General features: G+C 40.9%; 3 protein-coding genes across 27 annotated transcripts in view; 2 read left to right on the top strand and 1 right to left on the bottom strand.

The window, feature by feature from the left end:
• The window catches only part of LOC121534837 (CUGBP Elav-like family member 1), a 46,243-nt gene extending 43,690 nt beyond the window's left edge, over positions 1 to 2,553 (bottom strand). For 21 of the 24 annotated variants that reach the window (XM_041841389.2, XM_041841390.2, XM_041841399.2 and 18 more), the window contains exons 1-2: positions 1,681 to 1,834; positions 495 to 539 (exon numbers count right to left, since the gene is read on the bottom strand). The gene's annotated coding sequence lies outside the window, so the exon portion shown is untranslated. Of the gene's footprint in view, positions 1 to 494; positions 540 to 1,680; positions 1,835 to 2,459 lie in introns of those variants that run through there. The other 3 variants (XM_041841391.2, XM_041841415.2, XM_041841392.2) reach the window with 2 other exon arrangements.
• An 84-nt stretch (positions 2,554 to 2,637) lies between these two features.
• Positions 2,638 to 7,385, top strand: LOC121534840 (phosphatidylglycerophosphatase and protein-tyrosine phosphatase 1). Of its 2 annotated transcripts, none has more exons than XM_041841421.2 (4): positions 2,638 to 2,885; positions 5,842 to 5,922; positions 6,310 to 6,501; positions 6,639 to 7,385. In XM_041841421.2, the coding sequence occupies exons 1-4, from the start codon at positions 2,733 to 2,735 to the stop codon at positions 6,768 to 6,770; spliced, it is 558 nt and encodes a 185-aa protein (XP_041697355.2). In that variant the 5' UTR covers positions 2,638 to 2,732; the 3' UTR covers positions 6,771 to 7,385. The 2 variants fall into 2 exon arrangements, with proteins under 2 accessions (XP_041697355.2, XP_041697356.1); XM_041841422.2 differs by lacking the exon at positions 2,638 to 2,885 and adding an exon at positions 4,639 to 5,737.
• Positions 7,386 to 8,567: 1,182 nt separating this feature from the next.
• On the top strand, positions 8,568 to 13,311 carry LOC121534836 (NADH dehydrogenase [ubiquinone] iron-sulfur protein 3, mitochondrial). The gene is made up of 7 exons (XM_041841388.1): positions 8,568 to 8,671; positions 10,319 to 10,375; positions 10,636 to 10,733; positions 11,254 to 11,403; positions 11,617 to 11,742; positions 12,570 to 12,689; positions 13,027 to 13,311. Exons 1-7 carry the CDS (start codon positions 8,617 to 8,619, stop codon positions 13,186 to 13,188), a joined length of 768 nt encoding a protein of 255 aa, XP_041697322.1. The 5' UTR covers positions 8,568 to 8,616; the 3' UTR covers positions 13,189 to 13,311.
• The last annotated feature ends 500 nt before the right edge of the window (positions 13,312 to 13,811 follow it).

Below are 13,811 nucleotides of genomic sequence, written 5' to 3'. Positions count from 1 at the left end.
AGAGTATTTTCAGATTTCATTATTGACAAATGCTGTGAAAAGTACACTAAATGTAAAATGCACATACAATCAAAAGTGTAATGTTTGGATTCAGTTTTGTGTCATGTGAACTGTTGTGTCCTCACCTTTGGTCTGATAATGTCCCCATAATCTCCAAAGTGTTCTTATGCATTTGCATTTTATATTTATTCTGTTAGAAACATTTCAATTTGGCCATAAGAAGGCTACGAGTTGTGGTTCAAATGGGTAATCATGTTTAGCCTCGTGCTTTTTCTGCCCATGTGATGAAAAATAGCCTACTTGCCCTGCGTCAAGGCATTGAAATAGCCTTATTGTTTCAGTGACCCAATAGGCTACTACTTCAGCTCTTTGAATACAATTTTAAGCCAGCTGAGACCATTACTTAAAAGGACATTATGAAGATGTAGTCTGCCTCTAAGCAGTAGATGAGTCAGAAAGAAGAGTGGCTGAAAATGACTAGCCTGATGACTTACCCTGGGTTTGCTTGTCACGTAGGTAATGGTTCTTCCCCCTTTATCCTGTTAATAAATAGACATATAATGAGCAAATCTGTGTGATTGACATTTAACAGCCATTCATTCTCACTTTTGGTGTTTTAAGCAATAAGACGAGTCAGAGCTGATGATTTGCTTCTGAGATCTAAACCTACTAACAGGCAAGTTCTCCAGTTTGGAGGACTCCATGGCAACTTAACTGCATTGAATAACTAACACAAGCCATCTTCAACTTGTCATGCATACCACCACCACCCTCATCCAGTGTAGCACATTACCAGTGCTGTAGGTGAAATTGCAACGCCCCAGACAGTGACATGACAACACTGAATTATTTGTATGCAATCAATTTCAGTAAATGTGTCAATACTTCAAACATTTCTTATGCTGCATCTTATATGCATAATGAAACATTGATAATGTCATGTGAGGTTATGACCACTGGTCTGTTTGACCAAACTCCATCTCATAAAATTAGTCATTACTCCAACCGAACCTGTAGAGAACCAGTTGTCATCCATCAGAAATTCTCTAGACACATAACAGCTACATTAGACAGCTACATTCTTACTTCAGAATATCTTCTCGATTCAACGTTAAGAAATTAATTGTGAAATGGCTAGCACCTAGCGAGCCTATTTATTTCGGCATTTTTGTTCTAACGTTAGGCGAGCAGAAATAAATAGATGCTTTGCTTATTTGTTTCAAGTGTATTGAGCATCAAATCCAATATATTACCAGATGTGGCACCTAACAGTAGCTGTTCTGTGAAACAGCAAGTGTTGTTGCTAGCTCGCCAACTCGTAGTGTGAGGCTAGCTGTTTAGAACCAGGCTTGGTGCTTGTTGATAAGCACACTGACAGGCTATTTCAGTCTTCTGTTAGCTAAATGCAAACATTATCAAAAGAAGAACCATGCGTATTTGGGAAGCATTAGCTAGCAGTTTGTATTTTATTTTTTTGGTAAGAATGGTTCCATTTACCAAACAGGTAGCTAGCTTTCTGTAATGCAGTTTAATGACGCATGTTGTTTGTGACTCTCTTTGCTGAGCCAGCTGACTGATCCATAAACAAGCCAAATGTGCGCCGCTATAGCATTGGCAAGATCACACATTTGATAGCTAGCTAAATTAGCTGGCAAATAATTTTACTTTTACCCTACTTACCTGTGTGATGTCTTAACTTTAAATGCAACTAGCTAAGTGTTTCGCCAACACAGTGTGTTATCAATATTTGCTAAGTGTATGTTTGGTGGCTTATTAATTATTTTCTTCACCAGCTCACTTTTAGACTTGTACTTCTATCTTGCAAGGGAGCTGTGCAAAATGGCGGTCTTTCCTGCATTTACCATCAAACTCTCGGAAACAGGGGATTGGGGGTGTGACCGTCGAGGATGTTTTTTTAATTGAAGTGAATGTTGGACCAAACAATGTTTGCAAAAAAAAAATTGTAAGCGTTTTCTAAATGTGTGTTATATTTAACTATTTTCCTTGCGTTTTCGGGTCGCCTTTAGACCCATTGTGCCATTTAGAATAACAAGTGTCCTCCCCACAACATGGTAAATTCTAGATCCGTTCTAATGGAATGATGTGATGTAGTCATTCTGTTATTTTATAGCTCAATGGTCAGCTGCAAAATTATTGCGTTGCCATTCAATTTATGTTGATCAATGTATTTTGATGTAAGTTGCCTCTTCTCCAGGTGCAAGAGAAAAACAACATTTTGAGCAGCGTGTGAAACGAATTCTGAGAAGTCTGTTGTACAACACTGTCTGCATCTGAAACAAGCAATTACACAGATGTTAATGTTTCTCAGCTGATGGTTGCCAGGTTTTGACAGCTGGCTGATCCTGCCCCAGTATCTGCTTTTAGAGATGTTGATGAAGCTCCGATTCAAACTAGACAACTCTGCAAGTGTTATAATGTCAAATACGTTCGTTACTCACCAAATATGGAGTTTCGCTGGGCAACTATCTTAATTTAGTCCCAATAAGGCCGATATTTCAAATGGTCTAAATAAAAATGTACACGCAATCGAAAGAATGCCTAGTCACTCACATCCCAAGGATCCCGGATAGCACTAACCTTACTGTCATGCACAGGTCGGAAGTCTACAACAGCTCAATACATTGGAAGTGCCGAAGGGTGTTTTTTTCTGTTGCTTGTAAAACATTTTATTATAATTTTTTGGAAGTACCTACCGGCCGTCACGGGAGTAAATGAAGATAGTTGCTCAGCGAAACTCCACATTTGGTGAATATCGAACGTATTTTAACATAACGCTTGCAGAGCTGTCTAATAGGAGTTTGAATCGGAGCTTCGTGTTAGAAAGGAGACACTCATCGCTGACATCTCTAAAGCACAGATACTGGGTATGTGTTTCAAGTTTTATAACAGGATATCCATACATCGTCCAACGAAATGCTTACTTACAGGTTCCTTCTCGACAATGCAACAATACGAAATAGTAAAAAAATAAGAATACGAACATAAAGTAAATGGCAGTAGAATATAATAAACATTTTAGCATAAGTATAATACAGAAAGGCACAATTTATAATACAACATTTACACGTGTATTGGGGATGGGTATGGAACGCCGTTTGGGTCTTTGCGTGCCAAAAAAGATACACGTCAAATAACACTATTTAACGTGTCAAATAAGCTTGTTGGCCAATCAGGACCTGAATATGACTGCATGTCACATAAACATTTTACACGTTCATACAATTTTTACGTAGTTATTACACATTGATTACACTATCACTCGTATTTCATATGTCTCAACGACTCATTGATACGTATGCTATGATGCTGGTAAAGTTTTGTCTCCCGCACCTGCCTTTCCCCAAGCTCTGGACAGTGCTGCTCAAAAAGAGCTAGCTAACGTTAGCTGATGGATGCAAACAATGTTCTTCCCCAAAAACATAGCAAAACGACATAATCTGTTTCAGTAGCTATAGTTAGCTAGCTAACTGTCTAGCTATGTGTCATCATCTAAAATACCCCTAATTTATAAAACTGTTCTTATTTGATTAATGGTTGTCGGACCCACCAATGTGAAGCTAGCCACAATAAGGATTAGTCACAATAGTGGAATTTGCGGTTAGCCTTCAAAATAAACGTATGTAATTGACAGTGATGCAAATTAATACAAATAGTGGAATTATGCCATGGATCATGCTAAACGAGGTTGGATTGTTATATAAATTCAACAAAATAAAATAATTTGTTATTTTGACAAATCTATTGAAATCACACTGGATGTATTAGACTTTAGAATTGCATTGGGGGCATATTTATTTCACTGTACAGCCTTACCTATGGATTATGGATCAATGACATGGGGTATCAGGTTACTCAGTGACACCCAGAGAACTTTAGCTTCTTAGCTCTTATTGCAGGACTCTGAAACCACTGTGAATTGAGCCACATGTATTATACCAGTCACTGTGGTCCTCTGTAGCTCAGCTGGTAGAGCACAGCGCTTGTAACGCCAAGGTAGTGGGTTCGATCCCCGGGACCACCCATACACAAAAATGTATGCACGCATGACTGTAAGTCGCTTTGGATAAAAGCGTCTGCTAAATGGCATATTATTATTATTATTACCCTACTATGTGTATTGAACACTATTCCAGAGGGAAAACAATACAACCTGGATGTTTTGGAGTCTGATAACTCTGAGGAGGACGTTGGGAAAAAAGCTGTTGGTACTGAGTAGACTGACACCCCATGTCATTGATCCATAATCCATAGGTAAGGCTGTACAGTAAATAACAATAGGCTGACTGGGTAGGTTATTTTACACGGTCACAGTCCCGTGATAAGAGCTACAGCGCTAATATTTGCGTAAACTCTTCACAGTTGTGTTCTGTGGGTGACACCGAGTAGACTGATACCCCATTTCATTGCTCCACATTCCAACCTTGCTAAACAGTATCTAGTCTATATATTGCATGATTTCACCAATTGTAACCTTCTGCGTCACTTTCAAAGAGGTACCTTTATTTTGAAGGAAAACCGCAAAATCCACTATTGTGGCTAATCCTTATTGTGGCTATTTTCACAACACATAACCCGGTCCGGTCAAGCGTCACCAGCCAGATGAAGTTTACTGGCTGCTTATAACGTTAGCTTTGGGCAACAGGGTTAAGTAGCTGGCTAGCTAGTTATTTTCATGAACTGAAGTTCAATTCAAGTGGCTACCTATCTAATTCTTACTCACATGGATTCCTAAATCATTGCTAAGCATATTGAAAATGACTGCAGTTTCTATTGGTCATTGTTTTCAGGCTAACGTTAGTTGCATTGGTGCTAGCTAGGTAACGTTACCAAGCTAAAGCTAGCTAGCTAGCTACCCCAGAAGTTGCTAATAACATCTGTATCAAAGATATTTGCTAACATTTTTGATCCTGCTCGTTTGATCCTGATCTTATTTCAAATGCTCACACAAACGTTTTCCCATTCGGTCGAACAAATAATGCATTATTACCAACGCGCTATTGTAAACGCATCGTTGGTTGCGGGTGTGTGCTTGTTTGGATACTTTTTTTTGTACAGCTTTGACAGTACTACTGATCGTAGTGGTGGCGCTTGGCTTGCACATGCAAATTCAGCACACACAACATTCTATAATAATAGAATAGTGTTATTTGACGTGTATTTTTTTTACACGCAAAGACCCAAACGGCGTTCCATAGATGGGGAGCAAGGGTATAAATTGAGCAGTATAATAAGAGTCTGGTAGCAGCAGTTGTCATGTGTGCTAACGCGCGGGGAATGTGTTCAGCAGTCTGATGGCTTGTAGATAGAAACTGTCTCGAAACTATCCTATGGCAAATATATTAACTTGCCCATATTCATGTATCTGGTTATTTTTCTTCAATCTAACCATTTACTTCGTGTGTAATAAGTCCTCCGGGCCACAAGGCGAAGTAGCATGTTAGGTTGAATAGTTCCTCTGGAACAGCATGTTTTCCTTGTTGGTTTGTGGTGGGCCATACATGTACCTCGAATTTGGAATTTGCTTTAACATTTCAGAGGTGCTGACGACGCTGTAAACTAAGGTGTGAACATGTCTGGCGCGTTAGCAAGGATACTGTTTTATCCCACATTAGCGTATAATGTTGTCATGGAAAAAGTATCCTCAAGACGGTGGTTCAATCGCGTGGATCAGACTGTCATTCTAGGAGCCCTGCCTTTCAAATCAATGACTAAGGAGGTAACTAGCTAATGAATTTTGGCTACTTGTAGCTGGCATGCACGCGCTGCTGATTTTCTAATGGATAAATTTGTTTTGCCATCAACATTCTTTTCTACTTCCAGCTGGTGCAGACAGAAAATGTCAGGGGGGTGATAACCATGAACGAGGAATATGAAACAAAATACTTCTGCAACTCAACTGAGGTGAGCTGATTATTTACTTCCAATGAAAATCAATGGCCCTCTTGGAGAGAGGTGTGGAGTCTTATTTCAGTCCTGCTCTATAAGCTACCTACTCAGCAGCTCATCATCAGGACCTTGATAAACTGATTCCGGTGTGGTAGAGCAGAGTTGGAACAAAAGCCTGTCTATGTGGGTTGGCCCTGCTTTATCTGTTGGTACAGGAATTTAATAGCCACATAAATAAATACAGAACCTCTGATTTAAAAACAAGAGCTTCATGGTGCCCTTGTAGGCAAGGTCTGGGGCATGTCCTGTATGTTCATGTGGACAAGAATCATTGCTTGTTATGAGTTTTATCATAGGAAATGTGAAGTTGTATTAGAAACAGCTTTGTTTGTTTTGAAACAGGAGTGGAAAGCCGAGGGGGTGGAGCAGCTGCGACTCAGCACAGTGGACCTGACCGGTGTGCCCAGTCTAGAGAACCTGCACAGAGGAGTGGAGTTCGCACTCAGTCACCGGGAAAAGGGCTCCAGTGTGTATGTCCACTGTAAGGCTGGACGCTGTCGCAGTGCTACACTAGCTGCTGCATACATCATACGGGTGAGTCAGTGGCTTTGGCCAGCAAACCACAGTCTTTGCTTTCCATCGACTGCCACTGCTGGCTATCCTGATCATCACTAGTACCGAAATAGTTGCATCTACTTAACTTGTACATGAGTTTGTTGGTCTGTTTACAGATACACTGCTGGAGTCCAGAGGAAGCATGTCAGATGTTGGCCTCTGTCCGACCACATGTAATAATTCGTTCTGCACAGCTGGAGATGCTTCGGCGGTACCATCAGCAAGTCTGTGGCGGTGGTTCCATTTAAGAGTGTTGAGAGGCTGCCAGCATACTTTATTGCACTCTTACAGAAACTGTAAAATGAGCTTTGTCAAGACAAACAATATGCTGGTTGAAGGGATTTTTGACCTTGAGCTCATTCTTTATTACATAGTTTTGTTACTCAACTGGATCAAGTGCATTGTATAATTCTCAAATGTTTTGTATAATTCAAGTGTTTTATCACAGCTCATCAGAGCATGAGATATAATAAAATGCAGTGTCCATCGAAGTACTGACAGGTGGGTGAGGGGTGTGTATTTAAAAGCATGTTTCTACACATTTATTTTTCTTCCTTAATAGGAAATTTGATTACAATTTCTATGTTTTAAGAAAATTAGTTTTTTGATTGTTACTAATTTCACTGATTGTGTTGGATAGTATGTTATCTATATGGGTTGTAAAAAACGTCTTGGAAAATAATGACTTATTATTATAAAAGGATAGCTATTGATACTTCATCCATTGAAACATAACCAGAGTGAACATGGGGCCTAATTGTCTGGAAAGCCGATGTTGAAGTGAGCTTTTGAATCAGGAAAATTTCCGCTCACGACCTCTACAAACCAGAATGTTGAATAAAATGATATGTTAACGTACTTTACCGGTTGTCTGTGCAGTTGGTCCTTTTGGCGGTAGGAATGTGAGACAATATCCACTGCTGGGGACAATAAAAGGCCACTCTAAAATGTGCAGTTTTGTCACAGATGTCTCAAGTTGAGGGAGTGTGTGATTGGCATGCTGACTGCAGGAATGTCCAACAGAGCTGTTGCAAGATAATTCATTTCTCTACCATAAACCACCTCCAACATAATTTAAAAGAATTTGAATGTATTTAAATTGACTGATTTCCTTCTATGAACTGTAACTCAGTCAAATCTTCGAAATTGTTGCGTTTATATTTTTGTTCAGTATACATACAATTTTCAAAGTGCTGGTGGTGTGTTCAAATTTCGATCACCTGAAGCATGCGCAGAAGCATGTAAAAACATGCACGATCCAGGCAAGTGTGCATGCCTCTCGTGCATTTATTTTTTATCTTGTGTGCATGCTTCAGATGATTGAAATCTGAACACTACCAGGGCTTTGAAAAGTATTGTCTCACATTTCTACAGCTAAGACGACTGTACAACAACCAGTAAAGTACGTAAAAATGTATTTTGATTCAACATTCTGGCTTGTAGAGGTCTTGAGAGGAAACTTTCCTGATTCAAACGCTAATTTCGGCCTTATGTAGAATTCAATGCAATTCAACGTCGGGTTTCCAGGCAAGGGGCCTAATAGTCTGGATATCAGTCTCTAACATTCCACAAGGAGTTGAATGTACCTGTACAGAGACTGGCAACCAGGCTAGACCAAGATACATTTAGGATTAAAATCAGTATAGCAACAGATAGCTCTTGATGAGCTCTATCCAGTGTTAAATTACCTGTATGAAATTTGCATAACAAATAAATGGTAAAAACAAAGATCCATCAACCGTTTGTGCTACTGTATCACTTCATCTCAGTAGATGGCGGTGATGCAAAAGCTTTTAACAAAGCTTTTTATAAGTAAACCAAGATAGACCACAGCCTGTCGTTTCCAACGTGAACAAATGAGTCATAGTGGGCAGAAAAAGCAAGGGGGCCAAAATCCATCTTGTTCCATCTTCTCCCACTCCCGGCAGGTAGGCTTCCTCTCACTACCATATTTGATAGTGAGTGGAAACGTCAAGCGGATGCTTCACATTTATACATCCGGTGAAATATCCGTCTCGTTCTATCTGTGCTTTTAAGCTACCCATCGTTATCAAAAACCAGAAGAAGAAAATTGAATACGTCATTGAAAAAAACATGGCGGCATCGTTAGTGCGTTTTGTTCGCGGAGGTTTTAGCAGGACTTTGAATCGTAAGTACATTTCAAGCATTAACTGTGCACTAACATGCTGTCTTCATTTACAGTGAATGTGCGTGATAATGGACCTATATTGTTGTTAAGATAGCGCTATCTGTAGATAGCCAGTTCTCACTTGACCTTCCGTCAAATCGTCTCGCAAGTCAGTGGTGGTGTTCCAGGTCGGGATTTTAGTTGTCACACTGCGCATCTAGAAGCTTACTAAACGCAAGTTAGATGTTGATCATCTTCGCAGTACGACTGAAACAGACGACCTTGAACGCACATTGTCATGTCAGTTATAAACTGACACTAACAGGCATGTATGCTTATAATACACTATATATACAAAGGTATGTGGACACCCCTTCAAATTTGTGGATTCGGCTATTTCGGCCACACCCGTTGCTGACCGGTGTATAAAATCGAGCACGCAGCCATGCAATCTCCATAGACAAACAGACAGTAGAATGGCCTTACTGAAGAGCTTAGTGACTTTCAACGTGGCACCGTTGTCAGTTCGTCACATGTCTGTCCTGCTAGAGCTGCCCCGGTCAACTGTAAGTGCTGTTATTGTGAAGTGGAAACTTCTAGGAGCAACAACGGCTCAGCCGCGAAATTGCAGGCCACACAAGCTCACAGAACGGGACCACCGAGTGCTGTAGTGCGTAAAAATCGTCTGTCCTCGGTTGCAACACTTACTACCGAGTTCCAAACTGCCTCTGGAGGCAATGTCAGCACAATAACTGTTCGTCGGGAGTTTCATGAAATGGGTTTCCATGGCCGAGCAGTTGCACACAAGCCTAAGATCACCATGCACGATGCCAAGCGTTGGATGGAGTGGTGTAAAGCTTGCCGCCATTGGACTCTGGAGCAGTGGAAATGCATTCTCTGGAGTGATGAATCACGCTTTACCATCTGGCAGCCCAACAGAGGAATCTGGGTTTGGCGGATGCCAGGAGAACGCTACCTGCCCAAATGCATAGTGCCAACTGTAAAGTTTGGTGGAGGAGGAATAATGGTCTGGGGCTGTTTTTCATGGTTCGGGCTAGGCTCCTTAGTTCCAGTGAACGGAAATCTTAACGCTACAGCATGACAATGCCCCCGTGCACAAAGCGAGGTCCATACATAAATGGTTTGTCGAGATCAGTGTGGAATAAATTGACTGGCCTGCACAGAGCCCTGACCTGAACTCCATCGAACACCTTTGGGATGAATTGGAATGCAGACTGCGAGCCATGCCTAATCGCCCAACATCAGTGCCTGACTTCACTAATGCTCTTGTGGCTGAATGGAATCAAGTCCTCGCAGCAATGTTCCAACATCTAGTATAAAGCCTTCCAAGAAGAGTGGAGGCTGTTATAGCAGCAAATGAGGGATCAACTCCATATTAATGCCCATGATTTTGGAATGAGATGTTCGACGAGCAGGTGTCCACATACTTTTGGTCATGTAGTGTATGTATTAGCTAGCTATATCCTTGTTATGATAGTGTTATGTAGCCATAACTGAGTCAAGTAACGTAAAAGTGTTACAGTCACTTAGCCGCTAGCTAGCGAGCAGTCAACTAGCTCAGAGGAGAGGACCATGCTGGTAATCCAGCCCGTTTTAACGTTAGCTAGCCATTGAGTACGTAATGTTATTTTATGTAATATGTTACAGTTGCCAATCGAAGCCCATGTCTCGTGCAAGCAAGATCCGAGACTACTGAAACAAAACGTGAGTATACCAGTGTGTCTAGTAGAATTCACCCAGCCCATGGCATTTGTCTTTATGGTGCTCATTGCGGATAATCCTCAACAGTATGTTGAACCCGCAAAGTCATAGTCCATCCCCAATGTAGTATAATTATCTAACCATTTAGTTTAAAATTCAGTCAGTGATCTTTGCAACACTGAATACAATAATGATTGAGTGCAACAATAATTGAATCGCCTCATCCTTTATTTGAATTTATTTTCATGTGCCCGTCTATGCAGCCACTGTCAGACCCAAGGATGCAGTCACTCATAACCAACTTGCAGCTTTTGGAGAATATGTGGCTGAAATGCTTCCTAAATATGTGCAGCAAGTCCAGGTAAGATAATGTAATTGCAACAACTGCTATAATGAATACAGTCAGCTTTAACACATGACATCCACACAATCATACAATGTTGAGCAACCATTAAGGGAAACTATACTGTAAATCCTAAATGCATATGGTGCATCTCATACATGGGGAACATAAGGTTAGAAAGGAGTCCACACTTGGGAATTAAGCTGGCAACCGGAAGGTTGCTGGTATCAAATCCTAGATGCCATTGCCTGCCATTGTGTCCTTGAGTAAGGCACTTAACCTCCTACAACAACAGGTCCCTGGGCGCCCAGTGTGGCAGCCCCCCGCACCTCTCCAAAACCTGTTTGTATGTGTATATTTTGGAGGGGTTGGGTTAAAAGCGGTTAATTTCGGTTGGACCTTGTGTACAATTGACCACTAAAGTTATCTTAACCTTAATCTTAATTTACCTTCTTAGACAGCTTGCCGTTTTGTATAGCTAATTGAGTGTCATTTTGAAGCCATATGAACTTTACAAGGATGCATGTTATATCTTCAGGTGACGTGTTACAATGAGTTGGAGGTGATGATCCATCCTGACGGGGTCATCCCTGTGTTGACCTTTCTGAGAGACCACAGCAACGCTCAGTTCCGAAACATGATTGACCTTACTGCAGTGGACATTCCCACCCGCCAGAATCGCTTTGAGGTACTATTCCGTCCATAGCCCCAGCCTATTGTTCCAATAGGATACCTCTTCATGACAGTCCTTTGTTATCTTTGCGGTTATAAACATGTTCAGGCACAAACATGTCCATAGCTGACATAAGTGAGAATTTAGCCAGATTGTTTTGATGAACCCTGATCTAATCAGAGGTTAAGTTTTTATGTCTAAGTCTATGTTTTCTTTGATGGTGAATAGATTGTGTACAACCTGCTCTCCCTGCGCTACAACTCCCGGATCCGTTTGAAGACCTACACCGACGAGCTCACCCCAGTAGACTCCTCTGTGTCTGTCCACAACGCAGCCAACTGGTACGAGAGGGAGGTAAGTCTGACAGTAACATCATAAGAATGCTTTGCTTGAATGATTCCAAGATTTCAATGTAACATTTTTGTGTTGGCAGCTCAGGATTTATATTTTGCCTGCCAAGGCAAATGCTCATGAAAGGATAGGTTTGCAAAGCTAGCAGTAATTTACCAAAGTTACTGGAATCTATGGTAATCTATTGTAACTTTGGTCATTTATACTTGAATACATTTAAAATAAATAAATCATATAGTATAATTTTTTAATATCTGTCCAAATTCTCCATGAGTTTCTAGTTGAGACCATATGGTTAAAGAGAAAATATCCAAATTAATGAAAAAAAAGCATATAATCATCAATGGCATTATTTTCAATTAACTCTGCAACTTCCAACTATTGACTTTTTTCACAACTGCCACCAGTTTGGCGCCAAAACATTTATAACAAAGACATATTGACGTAGTAAAATAAATACAAGTGTGGGGGGAAAAAATATTAAGGATATTTCATGCTGAAACCCATATATTAAGCAACAATGATATTCACTAAGTTGATGGTTTGTATTCAGGATAATGTTTTACAGCTTTGTCATTCAATTATTATTTTTTAAACAATATATGTTTTGATTATTTTATATTTTTACATGTTATAAGGCCACATAGAGGGCCAGAGATAACTACAGACACCTGGATAATCTGAAGTACCCAAAAAGGCCACTAGATGTCATAAATAACTTGAATGTTACCAAAATTCTGGTAGTTTACTGGTAAACTTAGAAAGATTTCGGGAATATGCCCTCCCTTTCCAACGCTATAAAAGGATATGTTTTGTGCTTGTGTCATTAGGTGTGGGACATGTATGGAGTTTTCTTCGCCAACCACCCTGACCTGAGACGTATTCTGACAGATTATGGGTTTGAGGGGCATCCATTTAGGAAAGACTTCCCACTGTCTGGATTTGTGGAGGTAAGTTCAGACATGAATGCTGAGAAATGTCCCACGTAGTGCACATACATTAAAGACCAAATTATAACTTAATCCTGTCCTAAGATCTGTACATGTGACTTCACATTACTGAAGGATTGTATGTACCACAGGAGGCTGGTGGCACCTTAATTAGGGAGGACGGGCTTGTGGTAATGGCTGAATGAGTGGAATGGTATCAAATGAATCATATGGTTTCCATGTGTTTGATGTCATTTCCATTCGCTTCGTTCCAGGCATTATTATGAGCCGTCGTCCCCTCATCAGCCTCCACTGGTATCTACTATGTTGTTCATTCTGTCCATCTGGTACATCTCAGGTGCGTTATGATGATGAGGTGAAGCGTGTGGTGGCAGAGCCTGTGGAGCTCTCACAGGAGTTTCGTAAGTTTGACCTGAACAGCCCATGGGAGGTGTTCCCAGCCCACCGTGAGGCCAAGGCACCTGAGCTGCCAGCTGGGGATAAGCCAGCTGACAAGTAACCATCTACCCCAGAGATAGAATCCCCACACCTATATATAATATGTCTGTACTGTTGATGGACCCATGTCCCGCTTGAGCCCACTCAAGTATTTATGTAAATAAAAACAAAAGGTAAACATTTATTAGTTTGTCTTGATATTTTTCCATTAGTTGGATGTGCTGAATAGAGATGACATTTTGACTGTGTATGTTTCAACTCTATTAGACTGTAGCACTAGCACCTCCATGAGAATCATGGTGGAAACCTAGACCTTACCTGCCTTACCATACCAGACCAAAAGAGAGCACTGTGTACATGTTAAAAAGCAGTGCAGGTTATATTGTAAAAATGGTGTCGTCCGCATAGAGGTGGATCCGAACTTCACCAGCAGCAAGAGCAACATCATTGACATACACAGAGAATAAAGTCGGCCCGAGAATTGAACCCTGTGGCACCCCATAGAGACTGCCAGAGGTCCAGACAACAGGCCCTCCGATTTGACACATTGAACTCTATCTGAGTAGTTGGTGAACCAGGTGAGGCAGTCATTAGAGAAACCAAGGCTATTTAGTCTGCCAATAAGAATGGGGTGGTTGACAAGAGTCGAAAGCCTCGGCCAGGTCGATGAAGACTGCTGCGCAG

Source organism: Coregonus clupeaformis, chromosome 21 (assembly GCF_020615455.1).
Source record: "Coregonus clupeaformis isolate EN_2021a chromosome 21, ASM2061545v1, whole genome shotgun sequence".
Taxonomy (NCBI): Eukaryota; Metazoa; Chordata; class Actinopteri; order Salmoniformes; family Salmonidae; genus Coregonus; species Coregonus clupeaformis.
Note: the sequence above shows the minus strand (reverse complement) of the source record. Positions and strands in the feature narration are given on the sequence as shown.

What these genes read in the sequence shown, in the direction of transcription:
- LOC121534840 (XM_041841421.2), top strand. Translation starts at nt 2,733, where the DNA reads ATGAAGATAGTTGCTCAGCGAAACTCCACATTTGGTGAATATCGAACG. An exon ending in CTCTAAAGCACAGATACTGG is followed by an intron (nt 2,886 to 5,841) that starts GTATGTGTTTCA and finishes TTCTACTTCCAG; the next exon opens with CTGGTGCAGACAGAAAATGT. An exon ending in ACTTCTGCAACTCAACTGAG is followed by an intron (nt 5,923 to 6,309) that starts GTGAGCTGATTA and finishes GTTTTGAAACAG; the next exon opens with GAGTGGAAAGCCGAGGGGGT.
- LOC121534836 (XM_041841388.1), top strand. Translation starts at nt 8,617, where the DNA reads ATGGCGGCATCGTTAGTGCGTTTTGTTCGCGGAGGTTTTAGCAGGACT. An exon ending in AATATGTGCAGCAAGTCCAG is followed by an intron (nt 10,734 to 11,253) that starts GTAAGATAATGT and finishes TTATATCTTCAG; the next exon opens with GTGACGTGTTACAATGAGTT. An exon ending in CCAACTGGTACGAGAGGGAG is followed by an intron (nt 11,743 to 12,569) that starts GTAAGTCTGACA and finishes TTGTGTCATTAG; the next exon opens with GTGTGGGACATGTATGGAGT.